The sequence below is a fragment of the Cloeon dipterum genome, chromosome 3 (genome assembly GCF_949628265.1).
Source record: "Cloeon dipterum chromosome 3, ieCloDipt1.1, whole genome shotgun sequence".
Lineage (NCBI taxonomy): Eukaryota > Metazoa > Arthropoda > Insecta > Ephemeroptera > Baetidae > Cloeon > Cloeon dipterum.
In genome coordinates this window covers 10,369,584-10,396,334 of record NC_088788.1, presented here as the reverse complement: position 1 = coordinate 10,396,334, position 26,751 = coordinate 10,369,584, and the positions used below count along the sequence as shown (strand labels likewise).

The window sequence follows — 26,751 nt, the reverse complement described above, 5'->3', positions numbered from 1 at the left end:
GATGTGAAATTGCCAGGCACAAAACTGAACTGTTTTCCATTGTCAATTCAAACCGAGCGAGTCACGTTTTGGACTGCGTGTTCGCCATTTAGAGACGTCTGTTTTCATTGTATGTGGCTCGTCCGCCCGATAACTCTGCGCCTGCTTTGTCCTGAAAGGCTTAGCTGCGCTTCTCACTTAAGCGCGGCAACACGCGTGCAATGCCGGCCGCACTCACAGATGCATTTCGCGTGTCATTACTTACGGTCCAATTTTGAGCGTGCACTTGTTGTTGTCAAACGTGTGACACAATGCTTCCGTGTCATTCACCCGGACTGGAAACTTTAAATTTTCGTATTCGTGCATGAGTTGCAAAATGTAGGTCATTTTTACGCCCCTATTATGATCATGCCGTCACATAGTCTGAATCTGAATCCGTGAATCGATGATAGCGGAAATTTTAAATTGGAATATGATGATAGAGCCACTGTGTAGTTGTGTACAGTAAAATTTATCTTCAGTTTAATTATTCTCAGCACTCAAAGGCTTTATTTAAAAAAATTTTAATTAAAGTAAATAAAATAAATAAATGTTTACTAAAAAATTGAAATTGATTTAAATAAAAATTTTTTTAAAAATAATAAATAAATACAATAATTGTAATTGCAATAAAAAAAATTTGGGAAAACAACCTACAATATTTTGGGACAACATATTAATTTTTTTATAATATTTTTAGATATATTATTATTTAAAAAAATTCAAAGTAGTTTAATTTAAAGCAGTTTTTGTCAATTTTTTGCTAAAATTTTAATTAAAAAATTAACATAAAAATTAATATAAAAATAATTTTTTTGCTAAAATTGACAAAAACTCTCGCGGAACCGACTTAACTGCACTGCACTTCACACACAATCAACCGACAGTATGAGCCTCTGCCTGTGTGCACACAAGAGTTTAATGCTCTTTGTAGTGCATGCACGTTATAAAAATCAACACGCATCTGTCTCGCTGACTGACTGCCTGGCTGGCAAAAAAGAAGAGGTGCCGCTTGATGCTTTTGCTTGTAGTGTCTGGGCAGGCAGCGCTCGTATAAAATGCACACGATGTACACACATACACTAACTAAAAGCGCGGCTGAGTTATTATTATTGCACTGCTGCCGTCATAACACGTATAGGACAAAAAAGACTGGCACTCTAGGTGCGTGTAGGAAATTAAAGGTGTGAGGTGAGATCTGACGGAATGTCGGCTAACAGTGCCGTGCAATGGAAATGCACTCAACGTGAGTAAATTTAAAGAGGGAAATAAAAGGAGAGTGTATTGCTTTCAGCATCAGATGAAAAATGAGGGCAAGTTTAGCAGATTGTGCAACGTTGAAAAATGGTTGATATATTTTTATGCTTTGTGTTAACAGTTTTCAAGTAAATTTGATTTATAGACTGTTTTTAATTAAATGAATTCATGAACGTGTATTTTTTTGTTATTTTTAAGATCGGCCTATTTTTTTGTAAAAACTGATTAATTTTTCCATATCTTTCAACCGAATTTATTTGTTGTTTCTACTAATTCTAAAAATAGGTTGTAATTTAAATCAACAAATTCTCAATTAATTTTGAAAATAATCGTTATCTTTTTTGTAAAAATTAAATTAAAAATGTAATTTTATAATTTTAAGAAAAAAATTGTTTTTTGTCGATTTCCTAGAAATATAATACTGTTTTTTTATTATATAATAAAAAAATAGGAATATACAGAAACTAGAAATTTAATTTCTTAAAAAACTGTTTCAAAGTCTTCGATGTGAGGTTTTAACTAACAGAATCACAACAAACCCTTAACTTGTTAGCATAATATAATTAATCCCGATCTCCCCACAGAGTTCTTGCCAAGCATGGGCATGATTTAGGAGTTCCTCAACCCGGTTTGACACCAACACATTTGAGAAAAGCTCCGGCCTCATTATTCGTGAAAAGAAGTTCTCGCAGCCCATTTGTATTTTTAATCCGACCTTTGGTTCAGTGTCTTCATCTCGGCTCAATGCAGAGCTGAGCGCGAGGTGCATTCCACATTAGAAAAATAGCGCATTAGTTCTGGTCCAACCACATGCCGAGAGCGATTCCCTCACTCATTCTTCACTCGCATTGTGTTCCCAGAGCCGTGTGTGGCGTCTGTGCGCCAATTTTTGAGCTCGTTTCATTAAAATTCTTATTATTTATAATGGTATACATCATCCGCGCCGCTTTTCATAATCAGCTGGCATAACAGGCAATTAATCTAAGCACAAAAAGCTCATCAGAGCGCAATTTGACGTCCTGCTTAAGGAAGTTCGAATTATTCTTATAAAATTTCCGAAACGGAACACATATATCACTGTGCTGGGTACCGTTTTCTTTTGAAATTCGTGTCATCGTTCTTGTGATAGTTAATTGGAGTTGCTCGCAGAAGACATATCATTGCATTAGTGCACTTGGAATTTTAATCGAAAGAATGATTTCTTTTATTATTATGATTGTTGATGCTTTGTGGATCGAGAAAAAGAAAGAAATTTCACTCATAAATTATAATTTTAAATGGCTATTAGGATGAAAAAATTAAAATTCTATAACTTTGCTTTTAAATCTTGATGTTACTCTCAATATTTTCAGTCTGGAAAAAAGCTTAGTCGCTCTAAAATAAAAAATGTGGCCCTTCCATTTAATTTTATGTCCTCCAGAGAGGGTCAGAGAAACTCGGAACACTTTTAAATGTGGAATCCAGCAAAGTTCAGAAAAAGAAAAATGCATTGAATGACATTTGTTTGCTTCAATTAATTTGCCCGAAAATAATATCAAAGTGCCATTCCTCAGCGAAAGTTGAAAAAAAGAACTCAGAATTTACCAAAAATTTCTGCTCAGCAGCCAACAAAAATCTATTTAAAATTTGAAGTCTGCGTGAGCATGAGCAATATTAATAACTAAATTCTGATTAAAAATATTTTGTAAATTTGGGCTATTTTGAATCAAGAAGTTAAAACAGTTTTAAACGAGAGGTGCAGCTTTTCACGGTAATTATTTATCATGCATGCTTTTGGAACACTTCTTCTCAATGTTTAAATACAGCAAAAGATTGAATCAATTTCAGTTTTCGCGTTTATAGTCTTGTACGTAAAACCAGGAACTGATTCTGAAATTAGAGCTTGAAACTTTTAAATAAACTGTGATGTCATCTGTTCGTGACAAATTGTAAGAGCGATTTTCATATTGAATATTAAAAACATAAATCATGGAATGAATTAATCTTGAAGTATTTTCCTATCAGCCACACGAAATTTATTAGAGCAATTTGAAAACTATTACACGAAAAATATATCTTTACATAAATTTAACATTCTGATTCACATTCGCTGCTCATGAAATGTTAATTAGCTTTCCTCGGAGAAGTATTACAAAAATAATTGCTGCACTTCTTCTAGTTCCTCGTGTCCATGAAAGTATTTTCAAACTATATGCTAATTTAATTAATTTGGCAACCGTTTCAGCCAATTGAATCGTCCTATTTTATTAAATTTCCGCAAACGCTGCTCTGCTTGGTGCACAACGCGCAAAATAATGTTCGAGAAATAGTCCAGAGGAGAAGAGCGCTCCAGACGTGATGATGATATATCAGGACAGGAATAGATATCAGCCATATTCAACAACAAGCGAGAGCAAGTCCGGCTGAATTTATTACCGACACATCGCACGCCGAGAAAGAAAGAACAAGCTCGTAATAATCATCGTGTTTTCTTCTACGTACGCACAACATACATACATACCTTAACACCCCACTGGCCGGGCCGCTCTCTACAGTGCATAAACACCGCATAATTTACATATTAGCATGTCTATAGCGAGAGCAAGCGAACGCGGAGCAAGTCGTCGGAGCCGAATGTACACAACACACACACAGGCGCCTGCCGAGGGATGATGAATGAGAAGAGATCCCGCCGCCTGATGATGATGGATCGCGAGCCGGCATTTCTCGATCGTGTCACTGAGCCCCAGCAATATTTGAAGTGCCCAATTTTTTATGGGATGAGCTGGAGCAAACAACTATGCTGGTTCTTGGCCGAGCAAAGGAAAAACGAGAGCTATTTCAGAGCTCTTCTAAAAAAGGCGGCCGATCATTTAAAAGCGGAAGCATTCTGTCTTGCGCACTGCAGTGCCTGCTTGATGAGTAAATACGCGTTGAAATAACAGTATATCCAGTCAAAAAGCTGGCATTGGCAATCGCCCAATAAAATTTTGGACTGATTTGTTTTTAAAACGTTTTTATTCGGGGCTACGTTCGCCTCTGTTTGCATCCTTTTAATAAAAAAAAATCATTTTCTGTAAAACTGTTGAGAATATTTAAATGTAAAAAATTGTTTTACTCCTCAATCAAATAAGTCAAACCAGTTTTTAAGTGTGTCAATACTAATAAATTGTGAAAAATCATTCTAATTTTTGCCTGAAACTTAAAAAGAGTTACATCATTTCTCAGGCTGCCTTTTATATTTTTGAGCATTTTTGTTTATGCTAAACAAGCGGTGTGTATCGTGTATCATTAGTCAGCCTATTGAAAATAAATTTTTATTTCATCAGAAGGGAACTTTGCATCATAATTCGCTCAACTGTTGGATCGATCGCGATGAGCGGAATTAAATCAATCGAAATGTTCGAGAAAATTTTGCTAAATCTGGAAATTAGCAGTAGCGTGGTCCTGATTTATATATTGCTCATTTTAACCATCTATATTTTGCTAAATTTGACAAAAAATAAATTTAATGAACGCTTAAAATACAAAATTTTGTACTTTGATATTTATTAAATTTTCAAAACATCTTATAGTGAAATAGTTTAACGTTCTGAATTTCCAGCAGCAAAATTAATTTAAAATCAGAGCGGAAGTGCTCGAAATATTATACGAACGGTTGCACACAATCTTACAAAGCTTTGCGGCTCCAAAGATAAAAAAAATTCAAATTATACGTCTCAGCTTATATGTGTTTCCAAGAAAATCAAGCATTTTCTACGTCGTTGGCGAAAAGAAATTGCGACGTGTGCAGTATTCATGCGCGGAAATAAAAGACGCAGGGTCCTCACGCGTGCTTGTGACCGGTGTTGACGAAAAAGTCTTTTGTGGGAGCTGAGAGTGAGTGAGTGAGTGTGTGTGTGTGTGTGTGTGCCCAGCCCGCGCCTCGTTATATTTACGCCTTCAAATATACATGGCAGAGGCACGTGCTTTTCACGACTGACAAAATGCAGGAGACCGACCGACTCAGCCTTTTCAAAAGCAGCATTTCGTATGGATGTATGCATAATGTGTACTACGTGTTCTGAAACTTGGGCCCCGATGAGCCGTTATTGTCACAACGCGAACGCGAGGGCATAGCGGAACCAGGCACACTCACGCTAATCAATGCGCACGCATTGCTCCACGTTCGTTCGCCTGCTGCGAAATAAAGGAGGTGCATCCTTTTTGACAGCTCGTGTGGAGAAAACTTTGAAAATTAAGAGCTGTTAATTAAGGCCTGCACTACTTGCTATACATATTAGTGACGCATGGAATGAATTTTAACCGTGAATCTTATACATGCCCAAAGCATTCAGTTAAAATTTATCAGCTTTTGCCAAAAACAATTGACAAAAAATAGCTTTTGCAAATGTTCCAACCCCCACCCCTCGGATCTGCAGGGTGATTTTTGGAAGAAGTCAAGGATTTTTGATAGCAAATAACTATACGCTCCATAGGTGCTGCTAGAGACCCGATTATCTAATTATGGGTGTCAATTTTGACCGTATTTTAATACTCAGAGTAAATGATTCTGTGATTAATCGCTTCTTTTTTAATTAAACTGATGCGTGAGAAAATTTTAAAAATTAAAAGCTGTTAATTAAGGCCTGCCAATCGTAACGCATGGAATGAATTTTAACCGTAAATCTTACATGCCAAAAGCATTCAATTAAAATTTATCAGCTTTTGCCGAAAACAATTGACAAAAATAGCTTTTACAGAGGTTCCAACCCCCACCCCCTCGGATCTGCAGGGTGGTTTTTTGAAAGAAGTCAAGGCTTTTTTATAGCAAACTACGCTCCAGGTGCTGCTTCAGACCTAATAATCTAATTAAGGGTCATTAAACCTCAGGATGTGAATTTTGACAATATTTTTGCACTCAGAGTAAATAATTTTGTGGTTAATTGATATTTTTTAATTACATTGCTGCTAAGGAAAATTTCAATTTTTAATTTGTACGAACTGACCTAAACAAGGAAACAAATTTTTCTGAATGCTACTCATACTCACTTAATTAATACTGAAGATTAATAATATTTTGACATTATCGTTACTGTCAACATTTACATTGAAAACAACGGCATTATTACTAAATTTATAGTAATGATTACCAGACTGACAATACAAAAAAATCAAACAACGTCAGACAACTATCATCTTTCATTCAATTGTGAAGAATTTCATAATCTGACTAAATTTCTGATTATTTTTATCACTTATACGATAGCACAATTGAGTCCAAATTTAACAAGCTGAAAATGAGAGAAAACTTTCAATCGGCGAACGCTCTCTCTCTCTGTTTTTTTTTCTGCTCTCGCCTCACGCTGTGAATCCGGCGGCGATCAAACTATTGTGCGGCGCGGAGAGAAACCGAATTTTTGTGCCGGCCAGCAGCAAGTGCCCTAGTGCGACTGCTGGGGCGTGATGGAGAGCTTTGTTTGCTGCGAATGCCACCGCAGTGGCGGCAGCAAAAGTAATCCCTTTTAATTAAAGTGTAATCTGTGCACTTAGGAGCGCGCAAGAGGTGAAGCCATAAATCTGATTTGCTGAAAACAAACTTACACAGTGCACCAGCGGCGGTCAAGGGCGAAAAAAAAAGAGCGAGCTGGCAATAATTGAAATATTCTTAATTGCTTTTCTTCCTACTGCTTGCGCACACGCCTTTGTTTTGCAGACCCCTTAATTGAGTTTTCTTCGAATTGAATCTCATCTCGGGCTGCGAGATTTATTACTACTCGCTGCCGCTCGATTATTTTTCAGCGCCAAATTAAATGAAATGAATTGATTGCGGCGAATATTTATTTGCCCGCCGCCGCCGCCACTTGATGGATTCCGAGTGGAGGGCAAATAATGAAATATCGGTATTGCATTCTCCAGTGCGCGCCCGTAACGTGTTTCAACACTGTTTTTTGTGTGGTTATAAATGTGGAGGGCTCTTTGCTGTTAAGAGCAGACTATCGGCCGTTTTCATTTTTATAATGGTCGCTGTGGAATGTTTACCGATGTGTTATAATGTAAGAGTTGAGGAAGAAAAAATGTAATTTGTATCAGCTCTTTAAAGAATGAATCCAACTATATACTCAATGGTTATTGAAGGTGTTTTCATTTTGATGGTTATGATCAGAAATAAAAAATGGGAACTAGATAGGGTTGCGAATTTTAAACGTTTTTTCCAACAAAAAAGACAAAAAAATATTTTAAAATAGTTTCAATTCTGGAAAACCCTGAGAAATCCTTATTGCCAAAATGCATAAACCTCAGTTAAAGTCAAAATTGACTAAATCGACACTAAATTTTTTAGAATAGTGCTATTCAAAAGTCTCCCTGCTTCAAATATTATTGTATTTCATTGAATCAATCCACTTTAAGTCTGCATGTAGATAGTTTGAAACGGTTTCTGTTTCTAACCACTTATTCCCAATTTTTCTCTTTTCAATACCAATTTCTGAACAGCTTGCAAATAACTGTCACATATATATTTTACTTGCTAATATATGTGCCAATGACGGCAAGACCACACGAGTTCATGATAATTTTTTTACATTTCTGTAGCAATACGGAAAATAAAAGCTTGATTTACAAAGAGGAAGTTGCATCCAATTTGAACCAAATAATTTTTACTTTTGTAAAATGAGCTTTAAGGTCAAATTAAGATAATTTCACGGGTGAATTAAAATTATTTTATAGAGGAAAATGCATCACAATATGGATTATTTTTGTCAATACCTTTTCCAAAAGCCTAAATGCATAGCTCATTGGAGAAGAATTTATGACTCAACTAGGTTTTTAAACATCTTTCTGCTTACAAGATGAACAAAGATTAAAAGAGATAAGATTAAATACCGGGTAAATTGTGGTTTGAAGTGTATTTTTATGTGACCATCGCATTGAAAACGATTGATAAATAAATGAATCCTGACATTAATTTGACTTTATTTCATATCTATATGAGAAAAACTTTACACGTTTCACCAAGCAACACTTTAATTTATTGAAAAAAATTAACTCACTTAAACAATAAAGAAAAATTTAATAAATAATAAATTTGGATCATTTTCCAAGTTTTTATGTGTTAATCAGGCATCATAGGTGAACTAGACCATATTATACTGTTTAAGAAATACTTAAAAATATTTAAAGTGCATGATTTGTGTTCATTTAGCGACCAAACATTTTTCAGATGCATCACTTTCCTATCATTCCCTACCCTTCTATGGAGAAAAGCAGAATCAGAAGAAAAAATCCTAGATTTTAATATTAAAATAAATTATTTTACTCTTACCAAAGACAGTTCCAGTTCCATTTAACATGTAAGATGAACTTTAGTCGGGTTTACTTTTTACAATTGAGAACTATCCCCCGGCTATTAATAATTCACAAAAATTTAATGCACGTACGTGCCAGTCTCTCTAGTGTAACATTAAAAATTTATCCGACGTCAAAAAAGTTTTCAGCGGCACTCGGTAAATAAATCCGTCATACCCGGCGGAGTTTGTTAATTTATTCAGACACCGCGAGCGCCTTTCCCAGCCGGTCCCTATCAAGTGTGCAGATAAGCTACTGCGTGACCCCAAGTCTATCGGCATCCCCCGGAACCTATTTCAACTCTGACCTTCACCAGAGGAGGACACAAACAATAAGGGCAATAAAAGCGCAGCAGCGATCCTTATTTTCGAAACTATATGACCCCTGTTTTAGGCCGCGGTTGAAGAGGATAGAACCCACTCGAAAGGAGAGTGAGAGAGAGATAAGTTGTCCAATAAAAGTACCAGCACGCCAAATGCACATATTTAATGCGAGATGCTCGCTTCTCGGAACATATGCACGCGGCGAGACGCGATCGTAACTCATTTGGGATGAAGAACACACACGCACAATGCGCGATGCTAGGGAAAAGAACTACTACTACTGTCATGTCATATTGTTCGTAAAAAGTGAAATCAGAACCCGACTGGATGTCCGATTATTTACAACTTTGGACATGCTTGGGTGACAAGAAGAGGCAATTAGATAAATTTACATGGTGTGTCGTACAAGGGAACATTAATTTTGTACAACCGTCGTTTTTTGTTGATTTCTTCATCAACTTTAAATTGGTTTTATTTTTTTTAAATCGCTGTTTAAAATAAAAATGTTCAGAAACCTCTCTGAAAATTGGGAAACAACTCAAATTCACGCAGGATGCCGTTTGAATTTGCGAGAAATTCTGTTAAAATAATTGCACGTTAATAAACAGCGGTATGAGCACTGTCTGCCCGTTAAAAATCATGATTAATTTCATCAAAAGCAAAATTTAGCTCGTAATGCGCACGCACAGTTGGATAAATGACAACGTGAGAAATTGTAACGAAGCAAACAATTACAGAAAAAACAAACCGTTAATATATTTAATCGTTTATTGGTTCTAATTTGATAATTGCACATTTTAGAGGTAAACTATTGCTAAATACCACAAAATATCAAATCAATGAGTAACTTTCTAAAACCAATGTTCTTAATTGTTGACCTGTTTGTTCGTTTTAAAGACAAGCTTCGCGCAAATTTCCGGGGAAATCGGCTCTACGGTTTGTATATTTTATAGTTATGAACACATTTAAAAATATAATTTTTCTCCTATAAGAAAAATTTAGCTCGTAAAATCCCCATGCTGCGGTTGATATGTAGTTTTTGTGACGAGAATACTGGAAATCAGTCATGGAAATGTAATCAAGACTTCTGTATTGCTTGTGTGTTTCTCGTGTTTGGATTGTTCCGTAAATTAGAGCAATAAATTGTTGCAATAGACAATAGATTCTACAATCAAACAATGAAGAAGAAATTTTCATTTGTTTTGATTTGTTTTGAGTAAGATTTTATAATATTTTCTGTTTAATCTTCAATTGAAATTTTATCTTTGAATATAGCTCCCTTGTAACTCTTTTAAAGTCTGCAACTTGAACATTTTTCAAGACGAATTTGCTGTAAATATAGAGAGCCACCATTGAAAAATTTGAAAGAACTATCAAACTTTGGCATTTTAAACGTAAAAACAAAAATTGAAACCAAAACCTTAAATCATTAAGCTTAATCGTTATTTCCTTGCGTGTTTCTACGAGTTACGAGATACTTTGCATCGCAACAACAACAAAACGACCCTATGAGCAATGAAAATGTTTTTAAATATTGCTCTTTTTTAGTAAAATTTAAAAACAGTTTCTAAATGTTATTTAAAATATTTCCCCAGCAAAACGCATAAAAATATCATTAGAATGATTTCTAAATGTTGGTGAAATATTTAAGTAACATTTTCCAAACATTGCTCAATATTTAAAAATGAATATTACATTTAAATGTTCAATAAATAATAACATAAGATAAAAAGCGTGTTAATTAATATTAAAAATAAATTGTACCGAAATTTTCTCGGAACATTGAGCAATATTCCAGGCATCTAATTAGCTCATGGGAGATGTGTATTCCTAAAGCAGTCAAATTTAAACTGTAAACTATCCTCTGTCGAAAGTAAAATTTTAGATATGTTTATATTCAAAACAGTTTCTAATAAATAAATAATTGTAATTTAAAAATTAAGCGTGAAAGTGTTGTATTCCATTCAATGGAACTAGGAAAATGCACCATTGTCAATAATCTGGGATAAATTATTTAAAAAATTATGGCATCACTGTGTGAAAGATTACTGACCCTTGCTGGCTGGCACCGGAAAAGGTTGACGACGACGAGGAGGAAGAGGTCGACGAGGCCGAGGTGGAGGCCTGCTTCTTGACCGTCTTGTCGTCCTCCTGCTCCTCCTCGTAGTTGGACAGGTGCTCGAGCATGTGGATCTTGAGCATGGCGAGCGAAAAGCACTCACGGCGCCGCACACAAATAATCCATTCAGAGGAACAAAGGAGAGCACGAGACTGCTGCTGGGGAGACGGCGGACCACATACGCGGCGCACGCGGCCGACTCTTGGCACCAACTGGCTGAGCGGACGGGCGCCGGCACACTGACTGCCTGCGCATTATTCCGCTGCCGAGTGGAAGGCAGGCAGACGAGGAGTCTCGCTGAGGACGTTTCGAGCACCGCGCGGCCAAGCAGGCGCACCAGTCGCGCCCTTAAGGACACGGCGGAAGTCGGCCCGCTCGAGAGCCCGCTGAGCCTGCACTTTCAAAGCGGCGCCGGCCACAGCATCTCTCGCCGGAACAAAGAGCCGCGCCGGATCAAATTGGCCAGCCTCTCATTGCAGCCAGCAGCGGCGGAAAGACAAAGTGGCAGCCGCAAAAATTTGTTTCCCCTGCTTCTGTAGTTTGAGGCCAGTTGCTGATAACTCGCATCAGAAATTCGAACGATTTCTGCAATTTTGTTATGGATTCATAGCAAGAAGAAATTTGAGCTATTTCTCTAGAAGACTCGGGAATTTTCATCAATAGACAATTCTTCTCTGTCAATAGCAGCTGACAATATCGGAAATGAAATGCGGACAAGAAAGGATAATTATTGATTATTTAGTAGAGCTGTCAATATTTCCGCTCGTGACAATAAAATTTTATTGATCTACTAAGCACAATTTTTGAACTTCCCTTCCTGGCCGTACAAGCAAATAGCATATTTGTTCTTGAAACTATGGAATGTTTCTCCAATTTGTGTAAACTTCATTTTTTTAAATAACCCAAAACATATGACCAATGGCATGTAATAAAGAGGAAAAATTGGAAGAAGCTACACATTTAAATAAAATCCAATCAAAAGAAAGTGCCCTGATGCGTTTAAATGGTAAAATTTCGTATTTTCACAAAACTCAAAATGGTTTATAAACTTCCTAAAACCTGAAAAATAAAAGAATGACAATAACTCCTAATTCGAAAATCCAAAATAGTTGCCAGTTTTCCAGAAATTTTCAAGATCCCCACATTTTAAGTAGATCAAAGCTACAAATTTTAGGAAAATCATTTAAATCTTTACCTAAAATAATTTCTAAAAATTAGTTAAGTGCTTAAATTCGCCCAGAGTGCTGTTAAATTTCCGAAAAAAGGCTCGGAAATTTACATATGCTAATCAAGAGGTGAGAGTACTCTTTCTCGCTACTGAAAATCGTGATTTATTTCATCAGAAAGGAAATTTAATAAATTACATTACTCGCACACTATTCTGCATATAGATTACAATAACGAAGGGAATCAAAAAGCGGAAAATTTTGACAAGTCGATCAACTTTTTTTAATTAATTAATTTAATTATCAAAGAAAAATCAGGTAAAACTGTAGAAAAGAGTCTAGCAGGAAAAAATAAAGTTTGCTCTCGAAAATGCCAAATTGAAACATTACTCGCTCAAATAAATTTCGCACTAAAGGCAATTTCCCAGACTATTAAAAACTCCATTTGTGCAGCAAAAGTTCCCAAGTCAAAGGAAGTTGAGATAGGCGAACGAACGCAAATAAATCAAACTGAAATGTTCGCACGTATAGGTGGCGTGTAGCTCGTTCATTTCCAGCACAAGCGCAGCATATGCAGTTTCGAACATTTTTCATTAAAAAATCCATTCTTTTCAAGATTAATTGCCAGCAGCATTCTTCCTCTCGCACGTGACGTACGCCTCTTTTCCCTTTTTATTTAAGAATTAAGTACGGAAATTAAAGCGGAGAACAGATTGCGCCAGTTTTAATTTGCACTTGGACAATGAATAATTCAGAACACGCGCGCGCTCATCCTTGGAAGTCTTTCTCTCAGAAGCACTTTTCTCGCAAAAGAGAGTCCCTCGCGACTGTTGTTCACCGGAGCTAAGAGAGGTGTCAGTGCGATATAAATTGGAAAAGCTCGCGCGCCAGTCTTGCAAATAATTAATTTTCACCGGCAAAAAAGGCAACGAGCATTAATTCAGATCGCGGCAGGGAAATCGCTGGAAGGAAAAAGAAAAATAAGGACTTGAAGATAATCGATTCATTGTCTTGCATGCACTCACTCAACGCCAACTAATAAAGTCTCGAGAAGTTTATCTTCATTGATCGTATATTTTCATCACATACACACATACATACCTCGTCTATCTATCGGGTCGTGACGCGTCTGGTTCAACGAACTTTGCGTAAACTATGACGAATTTCTTGCTCACTATCGCATTTCCTATACTGTTAACATTTTTATCAGCATTTCTTTCAATTCGTCCACTTTTTACAACTCTATATAGCGAAAGAAACTGTTAGTTGCGCAAACAAAAATAAATTAGTCGCATATATTTTAACTTCATCTGATGTTACAAATTTAATTTAAATAATATATTTATTTCGTCCCTGCAAATTGGCTTCAGATACTTCCACGTGGCTAATTAACATACCGCGTCTCCAAAAGCGTTCCATTTGACAACGACGAGCCCCATTACATCAGATCTGGCAGAAGCATCTCTCTGACTAGAGCATAATTACGCGAGAACCAGCTTGAGATTTGGAAAGAAGAAAAAAATCAGTTTCAGGTTGGCAGGCGAGTGTCAACACCAATACATCAGTTAATCTTAAATTTCATCAAGCAGTCAGAACCACTCATCGAAGAGCTCTCAGCGCCATGTCAACAAACTCCTAATCTTCCGAGAGCCACGCCGAATTTTCCTTTCGCAGTAAAGAGGATGAGCTGAAGCTACTTTTGACAAAATAATATAGAAGGAACGTCGGCGCTGATTTTAAAGTTTTGCAAAAGAAAGGAGGAAACTTTTCCTTCGAGACGACGATGGCAGGTAACAATAATAAACTTTGAGCTCAAGGGAAGAAGAACATGATTATAAATAGACACGGCAAAATCTGAAATTTAAAATAAAATAAAAACTTTTAGAGAGCTCCTATAGGCTTATTTTAAAACCGAGGAGAGTGTTAATTAGTATTCTTATGGTTTAGGACTTAACTAAATCCAAACGAGCACACATCACGATATTTTTTAAGACTTTTAAAATCGTCTAAAGGCTTCTCAAGAGCGCAAAAATTATTTTAGCAGTTGTAAGTTTCATTCAAGTTTGATTAAAACTTTAAAAATGGAGCGAAATACCAACATTCTTACCATTCTTAGAAATGGAGCATTTTTTAAATGAAGATATATTCTCTTTTTTAAAAAAGATGGTGCCGTTAATAGGGTAAAAAGCTGGTTAATTAAGATTCATACGTCTTTATTTTAATCCAAGAAAATCGTAATCGAATAGGAAAACGATCTGAAATTATTTTGGCAACCTATTTTTATATCATAACAATTGTTTTCATTAATTTTGTTTGCAAAAATTGCTAAAAAAATAACTTTAAAACCCTCTTAAAACACCAACCCTTCCCATCATTCTAGATTTAAATAAAGTTTTTTACACGTTTTTAGATGCGAACATAGGACGGGGAGAGATATAAAGAAGTGCTTGCACAGATGTTTATGGAAAAAAAACACTTGTTGCGTGACGTGAAGATGTCCTCGCGACCTTGGTAACGCTAGCAGCACAAAATATAGCCGAAATCGCGCAGCCTGGTGCTCTCCGCAGAGTCCCTTAACCCCATTAGCGTCGTCGTGCGGCTCTAGATGCTGAATAATTCGCAGGTTTGGCGTGAGTTATCCGTGTGACAGACAGCAAGGCAGCAGGACGATAGTGCGAGAGCGTCTTCTCATAATCATCTCATCTGTCACATCATGCTAATGGAGTCGGCTGTGATGCTGAGCAGATGCTGCGCGCTGCGTCTCGGAAAACATATATACAACGTGCAGCATTCCCACATCGTCGCTTCAGATGTACACCACAGCTCGCATTCTCTCGTCCCTGCTACTTACGCTGATAAAGCAGCTCCGGCGGTGTAATTGCGGGCGCCTCTTCGCGGATAATCGCGCTTATGCAAAAGTGATAATTCCTGCACGCTTGCCGAGACTTCAAGCGGGATAATTAAGCGCAAAAGTCGTGATGTAACTGGCACAATGCGGGTCCAATTATTACGCTCTCTTGAAATTCCGGCTTTGCTGTGTGCAGAATTAAATTTAAAAAAAATATAGAACTTTTACATATACAAATTTTTGCAGTGGGGAAACTTTTTCATGAATTTCTTTTCCTTATCTCTGACAGGAAATCGTACCACATGGTCAGATATATGCACCACAAAAAGGAAATAATGAAATAAAGCAAGTTCTTGTACGTCAATGATAAAAATGTGATGCATATATAGTGCTTTAAATAACTAATTTCTCCCCCGCTGATGAGGCATGTAGGGCCAAGAACTTATTGTGCAGCACTAAACGTCGTACTATTTAAAGACCGTCTTTGACGAAGTTTCTGAGCACACCAATCGATTCTTGAGGGTCGAATTATTTAAAGTGGATATTTTTCCAACCAAAAAGTGCAGCGTGACGTGCGTAGCACAATTATAACTTTTTTTTACCGCCAAACACATGAACCTATATGTGAGAAATGCGCATGCGTCAGAGCTGGCACATGTCAACCCCCGGCTGCTGGCGGCTGACGTGAGGCCTCTCCTCGGCCACATCAGCTCTGACGCATGCGCAGTTCTCACATATAGGTTCATATTTTTGGCGGTAAAAAGTTCAACTTGTGTTACGCACGACGCGCTGCACTTTTTAATCGACAAAAATATCCACTTTACCTAATTCGAACCTCAAGAATCGATTGGTGTGCTCAGAAACTTCGTCCAAGACGGTCTTTAATTATTCTCATCAAATTTTCACCCAACCGAAAATACAGAAACATGGAATTCAGGTGTGTTTTCTGGAATAACATTCCTAAGTGTTTTTAAAATTATAGTCATCGTGGAAATATTTATTCAAGTCGTTTTCCTTTTCGACAAAAAGTGTGAGTGAACCTTTCATGACCACTGCGCTGTTTTCCCTCTCCGACTGGCGCTAATTAATCTCTTTTCCTCGGCTTCGCTATCGAGTACAATAAAGACATATATTTTGCATGCGAGCCGGAGAGTTCCCACAGTCGAATGGTACAAAGGGGCAGAGAGAACGCGCGTACGCATTCAAACTATTGGCTCGCTTAATCATTCTGGACCACTCTTGGCTAAAATAAATACATCGGAGCTCTCAATTACCCGGCCGCGTCGATAATGACCCGCTCTGCTTTGAGAAAAGATGCATGCGTGCGTGCACCGAGCGCCGGCGGCGGCAGCCAGACTTTGTTTTACGACGCCTGGTCGCCTGACCTCAACTGAAAGCTGCTGTGCACCATCTGAATCATGCTTTTACGGCTGCCCGCCGGCATTTCTGCTCTCGTGCACAAAACGAGTGTCCATAAGTAATTACTTATCATCAATTTATAGTTTAGTGCACAAGAAAAAGTGCGCTTTTATGAACTCATTTCACACGCTTATAATTAGATTCAAAATGCGCTGATTGAATTCCACGGGGACAGATTGCTGATACGACACCCCGAGACACATTCTTTATTCGGTTTGGCCGAATAGCGTGACTGGTAAGTCGGCGCCAGCGGGTCTATAATTGCCCCAGACAAAAGTATATGCATGCATGTAAATAAGTCTAGACCAGCCGCCGGAATGAAAAACACTTTCGTGCAAGAACGTTGTAATTTTTCAGCGGGCTGGGGCTGCTTGAGAAAAACGGATTTGGCTCGTTAACCGCGAGGGCTCTTATCAAATTCACTTGAAGGCCGAAGCTTTATTTGTTTATTATTCCATCGGGGTAATGAATGGGGTACTTAAGCACATGATCTCATTATTCTTACAAAACTGAGACTGTTATTATTATGTCGTTATAATTAATCATATGCATTCATTTTATTTAACAAGGGAGGTCACACGTAAAAACGTAATATTTTTAAGATGGATTCCTTCATTTCCGTACGACTTGCTATTAGATTTAAAACCCTTTATATTTTTTAATTATATTATTAAATAATATGATATTGGCCTGTAATATGAGCAAATTTATCAGACGAGATATGCTTTTCTCCGAAAACTGTGAATTTATAAAAAAAATCCAGTCTAGAGCCACGTACATTTTTAACCAAGAAAAAAGCTTATTTTAATCGTATAGACATAATATTAATTTTAAGACTCCAAAATTTAATATACAATCATTAAAAATCCAACTTAAATTTATTTTATTCCATGCGCCGTCACTTTAATCTTGATCTTGTGCTCTTTGCGCAGCAGTATTGAAATCTATTCAAACATGGCCGCTCCCAGAGTCTTGAGGTAGTTCAGGAGCACTTTCATCCCTAATAGTTGCAAGAATAAATTCGACAGTGATTTTTTTCCATTTAAAAGAATCCCTCTTTTCTGCTTGTCATGAGTTAAACCATTTTTTTTGTTAAACGTTTGAAAGCAGAGGCAACAGAAAGTGATGCACCTTTTGCAAGGTTTAGCAGGTCACGCTGGTCACATGCCATCCTTCGGTCAGGCCAACGTGATTGTATAGTCCAATTGCACGGGTGGTCGCGCGGACAGTGCGATGCTGCTCCACAATTCGCCCCCGTGCGTAAGCAACACGTGCGTGGCCTCGTAACGAGTATGTACGTCGTATTTTCATTTCCTACAGGGACACACATGGCACGTGTGCGGGTGGTCGTCCTCTTTAGCGCAGACCGCAACAGCTTTTGCCTTTATACATCATCATCCCTATTTTCACGCAGGTGCCCCCTGCAGAGCGTTGACATATACAGATGGAAAATGGAATAGTGTTCGTAACGTACGCATGTAATTTGATGAGTAGCCCAACTGTCGTTTATTTACTTTGATCCACTTTGTTGGATAGATGGTTCAGTCACCCCGGGGATGATTGCACTGTTGTAAGTTTATTTTAAAACCCTGCACTATATAGCTGCCTATGTTTTTTTACGCAAGAGGGAGAGCGTAAAGGTCCAAAGGGATTGAAATTATAAAAATACTTAATTATTTAAACTGCCCTCTGTATTCAGCGTTCACTAATTTTGCAATGAGCAAAAATCCAATATTTTTCGTTAAAAATCGGAAAAAATTAAAATTACGGGGATTTTATACGAATTTGACCCTAAAATCTCATAATTTGCGCCACAATAGGCAATTAATATAATTTAAAAATATGTTCTTTAAAAATAAAAATATATTTTAAGAAACCAATGGCTTCAAATTTCAAAATTGATTTTTAAATTTATTTTGTGCGCGTCTAATATTAATTTTTGTTGATAGAAATTAATGTTGTATTCTGGATAATGCGCAAAATTGCGGAAAACTCCACAAAAGAAAACAGCTTTTGAAATGCAGTTAGTTTTTCCAGAAAAATCCACGTTTTTGCGAACAAATTTCAATTTGTTATTAAATGTTACGGAAATTTGTGAGTTTCTACAGCAAAAAATGTGTTCTCTTGTGTTTGTGCTGAACTTCTAAGTGTTTTTTTAGAGGGGAGGAAAACAGGCAGCGTTAGCAAAATTTGGTTCCCATCAACTCAATTATTGGCAGCGTTTTCGCAAAGTTACAGCACTCTTTTCAGCCGTGGAGCTATTCTGGTTCGATTTTTACCCTAGCGAATTGGAAACTTCGCAGCACTTAGAGGAGACATTTTCAATCAAGAGAGCGTGTGCTGCTGAGAGTGACAAGAAGTTTGATTAGCGCCGCCCGTCTGACTTTTAATTATTAAACGAAAATCACTTTTTGCTCCCGTGGACGGCAGCGAGTGGCGAATAGGCAACCGGGCAGACACGATCGTCAGGTAGACGAAATGACTTTCTAACCGAATTACCGCGCAGCAAGCAGGCCGAGCCTGCGTCGGGCTGTATGCAAATCAGTCCGGCAATTACGGCACGCCAAACAACGCTCGCTGCGTCACGGCAATGAAATGAAAAAAAAAGGAGGCAAACTGCATTTCCAGAGCACGGTGCCGGTCTGGAATTTAATTACGAGTCGTCCGCAAAGTGCTGCCCGTGTTTATGACACGCAGGAAGAAGGAGGCGAGACACTTTTTCTTCCTCCCAAGTTTGATTCGAAAGAGAACAGTTAATGAGATTTGTTTGCTGGAAACTGTATTAAAGGTTTGCGCTTTGCAAAATTAAATTTCTTCGCACTTTTATAGCTAAAATTATCAGGTTGGGAGGAAATTACATCATTCAAGGTGAATTTTCATAGCAAGAACTAAAATTCCCCGCATTACAAAAATAAATATTTAAGATTGCTGTGGGGAAGGCTCCCTATTTTTTGTAATTAATTTTTTGTATTTATTTCTTTATAGATTGAAATGAATGAATTGATTTTAACGATTGTCAGACGTGTTTTTACTATCACTAATTTTTAAATATAGTTACAAGAAAATCTTAACGGTCTCCGTTAAAATTCGTAACCATCTCCTCAAAATTATATTTTTATCTTCAGAAAAATTAATTTTGTATGCAACTCTATAAATTTAATATTAAGCTTGAAAATCCGATTTAAAATTAAAATTAAATATTCTAGCGTCAAATTGTGTTATATTCAATTTTAAATCTTAGTTATATGTAATTTGCGATAAATATTTGTAAATCAGCTGTCTTCGCACATTAAAAAACCAATTCTAAAAATAAGAAATAATTCATCCTTAACAATATCGTTCATATGTCTCAAGTGTGTGTGTACAGTAACGATTGCAATCCATCACCGATTGATCATTAATTGTTGCTAAATTGTTCAATTACGACGGTGAAGTGGATTGGTCAGCGGAATGATTGATTTTCTCGGTCAGTCAGACGAATATTTCAGCTTGACTGCTTCCCGATCCTTCACTAGAACGTTTCTAGACCGAATCTCGCAACGAACGCGATGAATATTCATGATAAATTGTGCGTATCAACAGTGCATACCGAATGAGAGAGCGATTGTAAAGTAGCCGCGCTGCCGCGACGACGCGCGTGATGTGCTGCGCGCTCGAGAAACTGGCTTGGTGCGCGCATTGAGGCCGTTGGCCAACAATAATCGATGACTAATTGGCACCACCGGCTTTCTTTCCTTAATAAAATTTGAATCGTGATTGCCTCAATCAGCTCGCTTATGGCGTTTGATGCACTCCGCGTGCGGATGCCGGCTTCCCTCTTAATTTATTACGCAGAGAAGGCGAGAAGCTCCTTGATAACCCTTCGCTTTTATTAGGTGTCATTGAACAAAAGAGGAATTTTTATGAACCCCCTTTTAGTATAGTGTGTATTCCTTTATGGCGTTCCTCGAAACACTTTTACTCATGTCCATATATACAAAATTGGAATTATTGAAGGAAGATTATGTCCTTTAGGATTTTTTCATGGTGGTCAGATTTACTAAAACTGCACACCGTTCGACTCTTCGTGATCTCACCTAGATAACTATAAAGAAGCCAACCCCATGGAAAATAGAAAAAAAAATTTATTTCAAGGCTTTCATGCACTAAAAACTGTCTATTTTTAATCGAATCGAAATCATCGACCCACCTATTTATATAATTAAGAGTTTAAAAAACAATTACCTCCCCCCAATAAAAAATAGCCGTCTGAAATTCATAGCCATATCATTTTAAACGTAACTTCTGCCTCTGTTCTATAAAACTGTCCTATATTTTCCTCTTCTAGATCATGCTTGTGACGCAAACCTGTAAATAATTTCACAAAGACCCAGGAGAGCCCTGTACAAATTGAATGAATTACATATCGCATACCATAGAAGCGTTGAGCAACATTGAAAAATGGGCCTCGTGTACTCTGCGAATTCGAGCTTTGCGCGACCTAATTCAACAGGACTGCACAACGACAAAGGGGATAATAACCTCAAAGGCATCAAACGCAACCCTCGGGTGCACGGCGAGCTTCAAAGGGTTGTGTCATGTGTCGCGACGAGTTCCCATGGAGGGAAATTTGCGCAATCATCTCGGGCTCTTTCACTCACTCATCTTGGATTCATAAAACGCTGCGGAGCGAGTGCAAAAACAAGCCATGTGACCGGAAACCAGCCTGCATGAAAAAACACACACACGTCTGGGGCCTAATGCAAGACCAATGCTCCCTCTTTCGTACTCGTACACACACATGTATATATATTTTTACATTAGAATATAATGTGCGACTGTTTCGTTCGCGTCTGAATGGAGAGCATTGTTTGCATGCAAAAAGAGCCGCGCGCGTTTTTCTTCCCTCGCATTGTGCTCCACTTTTTGCTGCTCTGTTTAATAATGCACCCGCTTTTTGCGTCTCATGAAACCACCCCTGTCCTAAAAAAATAATAATCTGATTATTAAAAAAATAAAACTTTTTACAGGGTGGGCTGTAAAATTTTTTCACGCCGTTGAAATTTGTCTTTCCTTTTTTCACCGGTGTAATTAGCGCCCTATTGTTCGGTGTGTGCGGATTGGAATGCATTAATTAAAAGCGAGTCGTCAAGTGTGTCACGCAGATCTGTATATAGCGGCGAATGCTTTTATAATAAGGATGTGTGCGCGGTGGAGAGAGAGAGAGAGAGTCTCTCTACATATGTATTCATTTATTTTCCCCATTGCGAATCCATTGAATGCATATACTGTATACAGTATACAACCATTCAGCGCCACCTCGTATATTTATAACGAGCTTATTCCTGTGCCCCATATTTTCCGTCTGCTTTTGCACCGGCACACCACAACACACAGGGTTTGAAAGGAAGATTCCAAGCTGGAAAAATCAATGAATTAAAGCATACCAACATATTTTAAAAACGCCATGATAGAAAATGTTATTCTTTTTTATTTCTAGATTTCAATTGTTGGGAAATTTTTTCTAAACTTTTTCCTAGGTTCTACAAGCCGTTCTTGTACTTTCTATACCAAAAGATCAAATTATATTTGGAAAGGAGGATTTTTAAAAATATTTTAATAAAAATATTATTTTCAAAATATTCCAAGGCTGCTATTCTCAAAAGACAAATTAAATTAAATAAAAAAAAGATGGAATAATTCTGGGAATCTTGAAATACCGAAGAGCTAACCAACCAACCGACCACTTTTTCAACCTCCGACCTCAGTCCCAATCACCACTCACATACAGGACTTACAGAAAAATTGGTTTAAATTGAAATTTCGTCACTTAGACCCGCAAGGTTCACAGCAATGAACAAGAAAACAAGGGCAATTTGTACACTTGTTGATTTTAAGGCCAAACCACAGAGAGAGATAGGGTCACTGCTCCTCTAACGAACAGCCGGCAATTGATTAGAAGAGTGATTAATATTTCACAAGAGGGCCTTTCGCTGCTCTGGCCGCCGCCGCCGATTGCACTAACTCACCAAGCTCGCAAGAATCGAGCGGCTTTTAATGGGCGAAACACACTCATTTTCGCACCGCATTCCCCTTGCGCCGCCGAGAGGAACAAGGATATGCACTAGCCCCAGCTGGTGAATTATTGCAGCACGGCGCCGCGTTGCCCCATATAATGCATCACTGACCTATCCCCCAAGCTGCCTGCCTCTTTTTTGTCCCCATATCAAATTGCCGGCAAGAGAGAGAGAGACGACGTGTCAGCGTTATATTTATTGCCTCTCCGCGCGCACGTCATTTCGAAACGCAACGACGACGACGGTGGTGGTCGTTGCGCGATATTAGATTGACTGGCGACGAGAGCAATGAATGGAATTCGTTGTGCGGGCGGCCTCTGGACCCATATAGCAGCTCCAGATGTGGAGGCTGCGAAAAGGACATCCGAGGTAATAAAGGAGATGATGCCCCGAGAAATGAGTGATTTCGCCAAAGGCGCTGTTTCAGCAGTTTTCCGATTAAGTGAGCAATTAATATTGATCTAATATCCTCGCAAAAAGGTTTAGCGAAAGGGCCGTCAGTTGAAGGATGCGATACATTAAAAGGGAATCAAACCCCTAAACAAATTTGCTATTTAAAAAAGTCGCAGGATACCTTTTTCGACCATTTTTAGAATAAATATTCTTGATCAAATAAATATATCATACAGCATTGGTTCGATTAATAACAGCAAATATAATCTGATTTTGAAACTATAATAGCATCAATCTACTTTTCGTAATTTAATTTAATTAAAAAATAGACAGCCTGCATGTTGGCACAGATAACACTGACACAAATTTCAAATGTTACGAGCACAGATTTTCAGGTGTCATATTCCAAGCAAAATTTAATAAATCTTACAGCCTCAGGCACTTTTGCTAAATTACCAAATCTGTTTTGACGTTTGATTTGCGACTGGAACAATATGCTATGGTCTGAGGTAAACGCTCACTGGACGGCCTTCCCCGAGGAGAATACAATAAATTAATCAGCCGAAATCCGAGTGTGCTGTGCATGCATATATACGTAAGTAAAAGCGGCTTTTACTTTCACACCTGCCGCAATCACGTTTGCATCGATCGGCTATCTGCTCCCTTGTTCCAATCAAGCTCACTTCATCTTCTGCTTCGATTAACATATACATACACGTACGCGCGGTGCTGCAGGAGAGGCGCATTTCGCAACGCCGAGAGAAGCAGCAGCATATTTCACTCGGACGGTGCGATTTGTATATGTGTATTGAGCCATTAACCGCGTGCCGTGCAGCCTCTTTCTCAATGGTGTTATTTATTATTATTGATTGAGATATCGTGTCATCGATCATTTGTGCGTATGTTTATTCTCGCGACAGCCAAAGGTCTCTCTCATGCTTTCAAAATTCGCTTTGTGTGCTCTCTCTGCAGTCGAAATCCGCAGCCTTTAAAGGAGTTGGCACAATGAGCAATTTGGCCCGCGTGGTATGCAGCGTTGGAGTCATGATGCCTGCATGGGCGTGAAGCCAATCTCCACCTGGAATGCAGATCTATTTTTCAAGCTCGCTATGCACTCCGCTATGAATCGCAATTTGACCCATATTATGGGTGTGACTTGACTATCTTCGACGTCTCCATTGACAAGAAATGAATCTGTATACAAAAGGCCACATTGGTTTCTTCGCCAGAAATGTTTGAAAACTTTCAAATGCATGTTCAAAGAAATCTTAACAGGGCAACAATGAAAAATGGTCTGCATGTTTAGCTCTAGAAATTTTCCATAATTTTATCTCTACGATTTGCAATAAATAAATTAGAAGCAAAGACAGCAAAAAATTCCAGAGTTTCCAAAATATTGGCAACAGCTTGCCAATTTTCCCTTCACTTCAATCGAGGGAGGCAAATTAGCTTTCTTTCAAGATAAATCATGATTTTTTCAGTATAGGGAGACAGAGCTCGCCGCTTTTAAGCATGCAAAAATCCAGGTCGATTTTCTGAGGAGTCTAAATTCTGCATTTAAAAATTACCAGAGTTATGGTTAATTCAAGGTTTGAGGTTTTGATAAATTTAATATCAATAATGATGATTACCTCACTTATAATTTGAAGTTTTGTGGAGCAATTATTTTTATGATTTTAGGCAACCGCAAGCCAGGGCTGATGTGCAAGTTGCATAATTTACGGCTCCGCAGTTAACTTTGTTAGTGGATAATGGCTTCAGCATAAGTCAGTTTGTAAATTATTAATTTTAATTAAGGTTCTTTTATGTACAAAGCCATACCAACAGAATTTAATTACAAATTTCAGGCCAAACCTCGCCAAAACTTCGCTAAGAAAACCGCGATAGAAACGTTGATTTAGAATTTAATCCATGCTGCTCTTTATTCTTATGTAAATTACTGAACAAATGATAGATTTAACCTTTTTCGCAAATAAAAAGCCGTTCCAAAAATATACAGAGACACTCAGTAATATTGTAACTTAGAACGCTGAGCCTTTTACGTAAAAGAAAAATGCAGCAGAAAATAATTAATTCACCCCATGAGATTCATACTGATTTTTTAGATTTATTTTTTTTGCGATGGATATGGCTATAAAATCCAAGGTCCCCTGGCTGGAATGCTATCAATAATAATTATTTGAGTATAAATCTTTATAAATGAAGTGGTTTACCAAAATAACCAATTATGCGTCTACAAACAAATCAACTGTTTTAGTGCCTTTTTCTATAAAACTGGAGCATATTAAGCGAAATTTATGTCGGTTATCCATTTCGAGCAATTAAGGCAATTATGTTATGATCTCTTTTATAATTCCATTCCAAGGTATCTCATAAATCAACAAATGAGCCGAGTCACGGCTGCGATTTTGATCATAACATGGCCTAGATTATGCAAAATGGCTCGCATAAAACACAGGAATGAGAGGCAAGATATTACGCGCTGCTTTGCCGCAATGATATTCGAAATAAATCTGTCAGGTGGACGCACGCGTGTGACGAAACCTTTTGTGTGCCGTTTTCAAAGCAGTAAAATATTTCAAAAGCAACTCTCGGCTTTTTCTGTCATATCGATAAGCCAACAATAATTTCTAATAACAATTTGCCAGCTCATAGTAGTTACAGCAGACGGAATAGGGCTGTGTCTTTTTCTCCGGCGCGCTTATTTATTGGTCTTGTTAAAACGAGAGTGCGCTGTGCCGCCGCGCTTTCATCGCCGGGGTTATTGGGTCCATAGCTCATTCTGACATCTCGTACCACACCCATCAACTAGTGCGCTGTGAGCACCGATTTTGCTCGAAATAATGCGGCACACTGTTGCTCTTTGCTGCATTTGCTATTGTCTTCGGATTACTTCAAAAATGATTAACCGGTAAAATTTACAGGAAGAACTGCAAACAATTAATTCAAATTGTTATCGTCTTAGTTTAGTTACTGTTAGACACAGTGTACAGAATGAGGAGTATTTTATATTCTAATTTTCCCTTGATTTATTTCAGAAAACGAAATATACATGTTCTGTTCTGACTCATATTTTTTATATTAATGTGTTCATTTTGAGAATGTAGAAGTGGATTTATAAATAAATATTTAAAAAAATAATTGCATGCATTACTCAAAGTTTTGTTCGTATTTATGACTAAACAAAACTAAACATAAATAAATTTATGTAATTAAATTTAATAAAATTAAAATTATTTTAACTTTAAAATACATTAAAGAAATAAAAACATATATTGAAGAAGTAAAATTAAAATTTTGTCAACATGTTCAATTAAAAACACATGTAAAATATGCGTTATTTGTATATCTATTTTAATCAATTAATTTTTCCAGCAAAAAGATCGCTTCCCAAACTTACGATTTTGGAGAAAATGAACTGCTTGAAGTCTGAGCTGTACTCACCTGCAACAAAGAAGGAGAAAATTAGTCTGAATTGCGGCACTGCATTAAAATTTAACGCGCGCAGCGTGCAACAAATAATGTGAGGTCGAGATTGAATTATTGGCTCGGTGGCGGAGGCGTCGTCCGCACTTGAAACCAATTATTTGCACCTCCGGCCGCCGCCAGACCGGCTGACAGTGAGTGGCTGGCGTGTCGCTTTCCAGAAAAGCCATTTGGCCTTAATCAATCTCAATAAATCGTCGCCTAGGTGGGAGCCGCGCTAGCTGCTCTCGGAATTTCACGCACAACCATTTTCTGTTGATGGCCATGCGCGCAGAAAATCGCGGATAATTGGAGTTCGCAAAACTAATCTATTTCGGGCGGTGAAAGAGAGGGCGTTAATTGTGTGCCGTGTCATTGCAGC

General features: G+C 37.7%; 1 protein-coding gene across 5 annotated transcripts in view; it reads right to left on the bottom strand.

The window, feature by feature from the left end:
• Positions 1–26,751, bottom strand: part of RapGAP1 (Rap GTPase activating protein 1) — a 243,819-nt gene that overhangs the window by 127,164 nt on the left and 89,904 nt on the right. Inside the window, exon 1 of one of the 5 annotated variants that reach the window (XM_065485378.1) lies at positions 10,957–11,517. The exons of the other annotated variants lie outside the window; for them this stretch is intronic. Within the exon in view, the coding sequence (XP_065341450.1) occupies positions 10,957–11,105 (149 nt within the window). The 5' untranslated portion in view covers positions 11,106–11,517. Of the gene's footprint in view, positions 1–10,956; positions 11,518–26,751 lie in introns of those variants that run through there. 5 annotated transcript variants of the gene reach the window in all.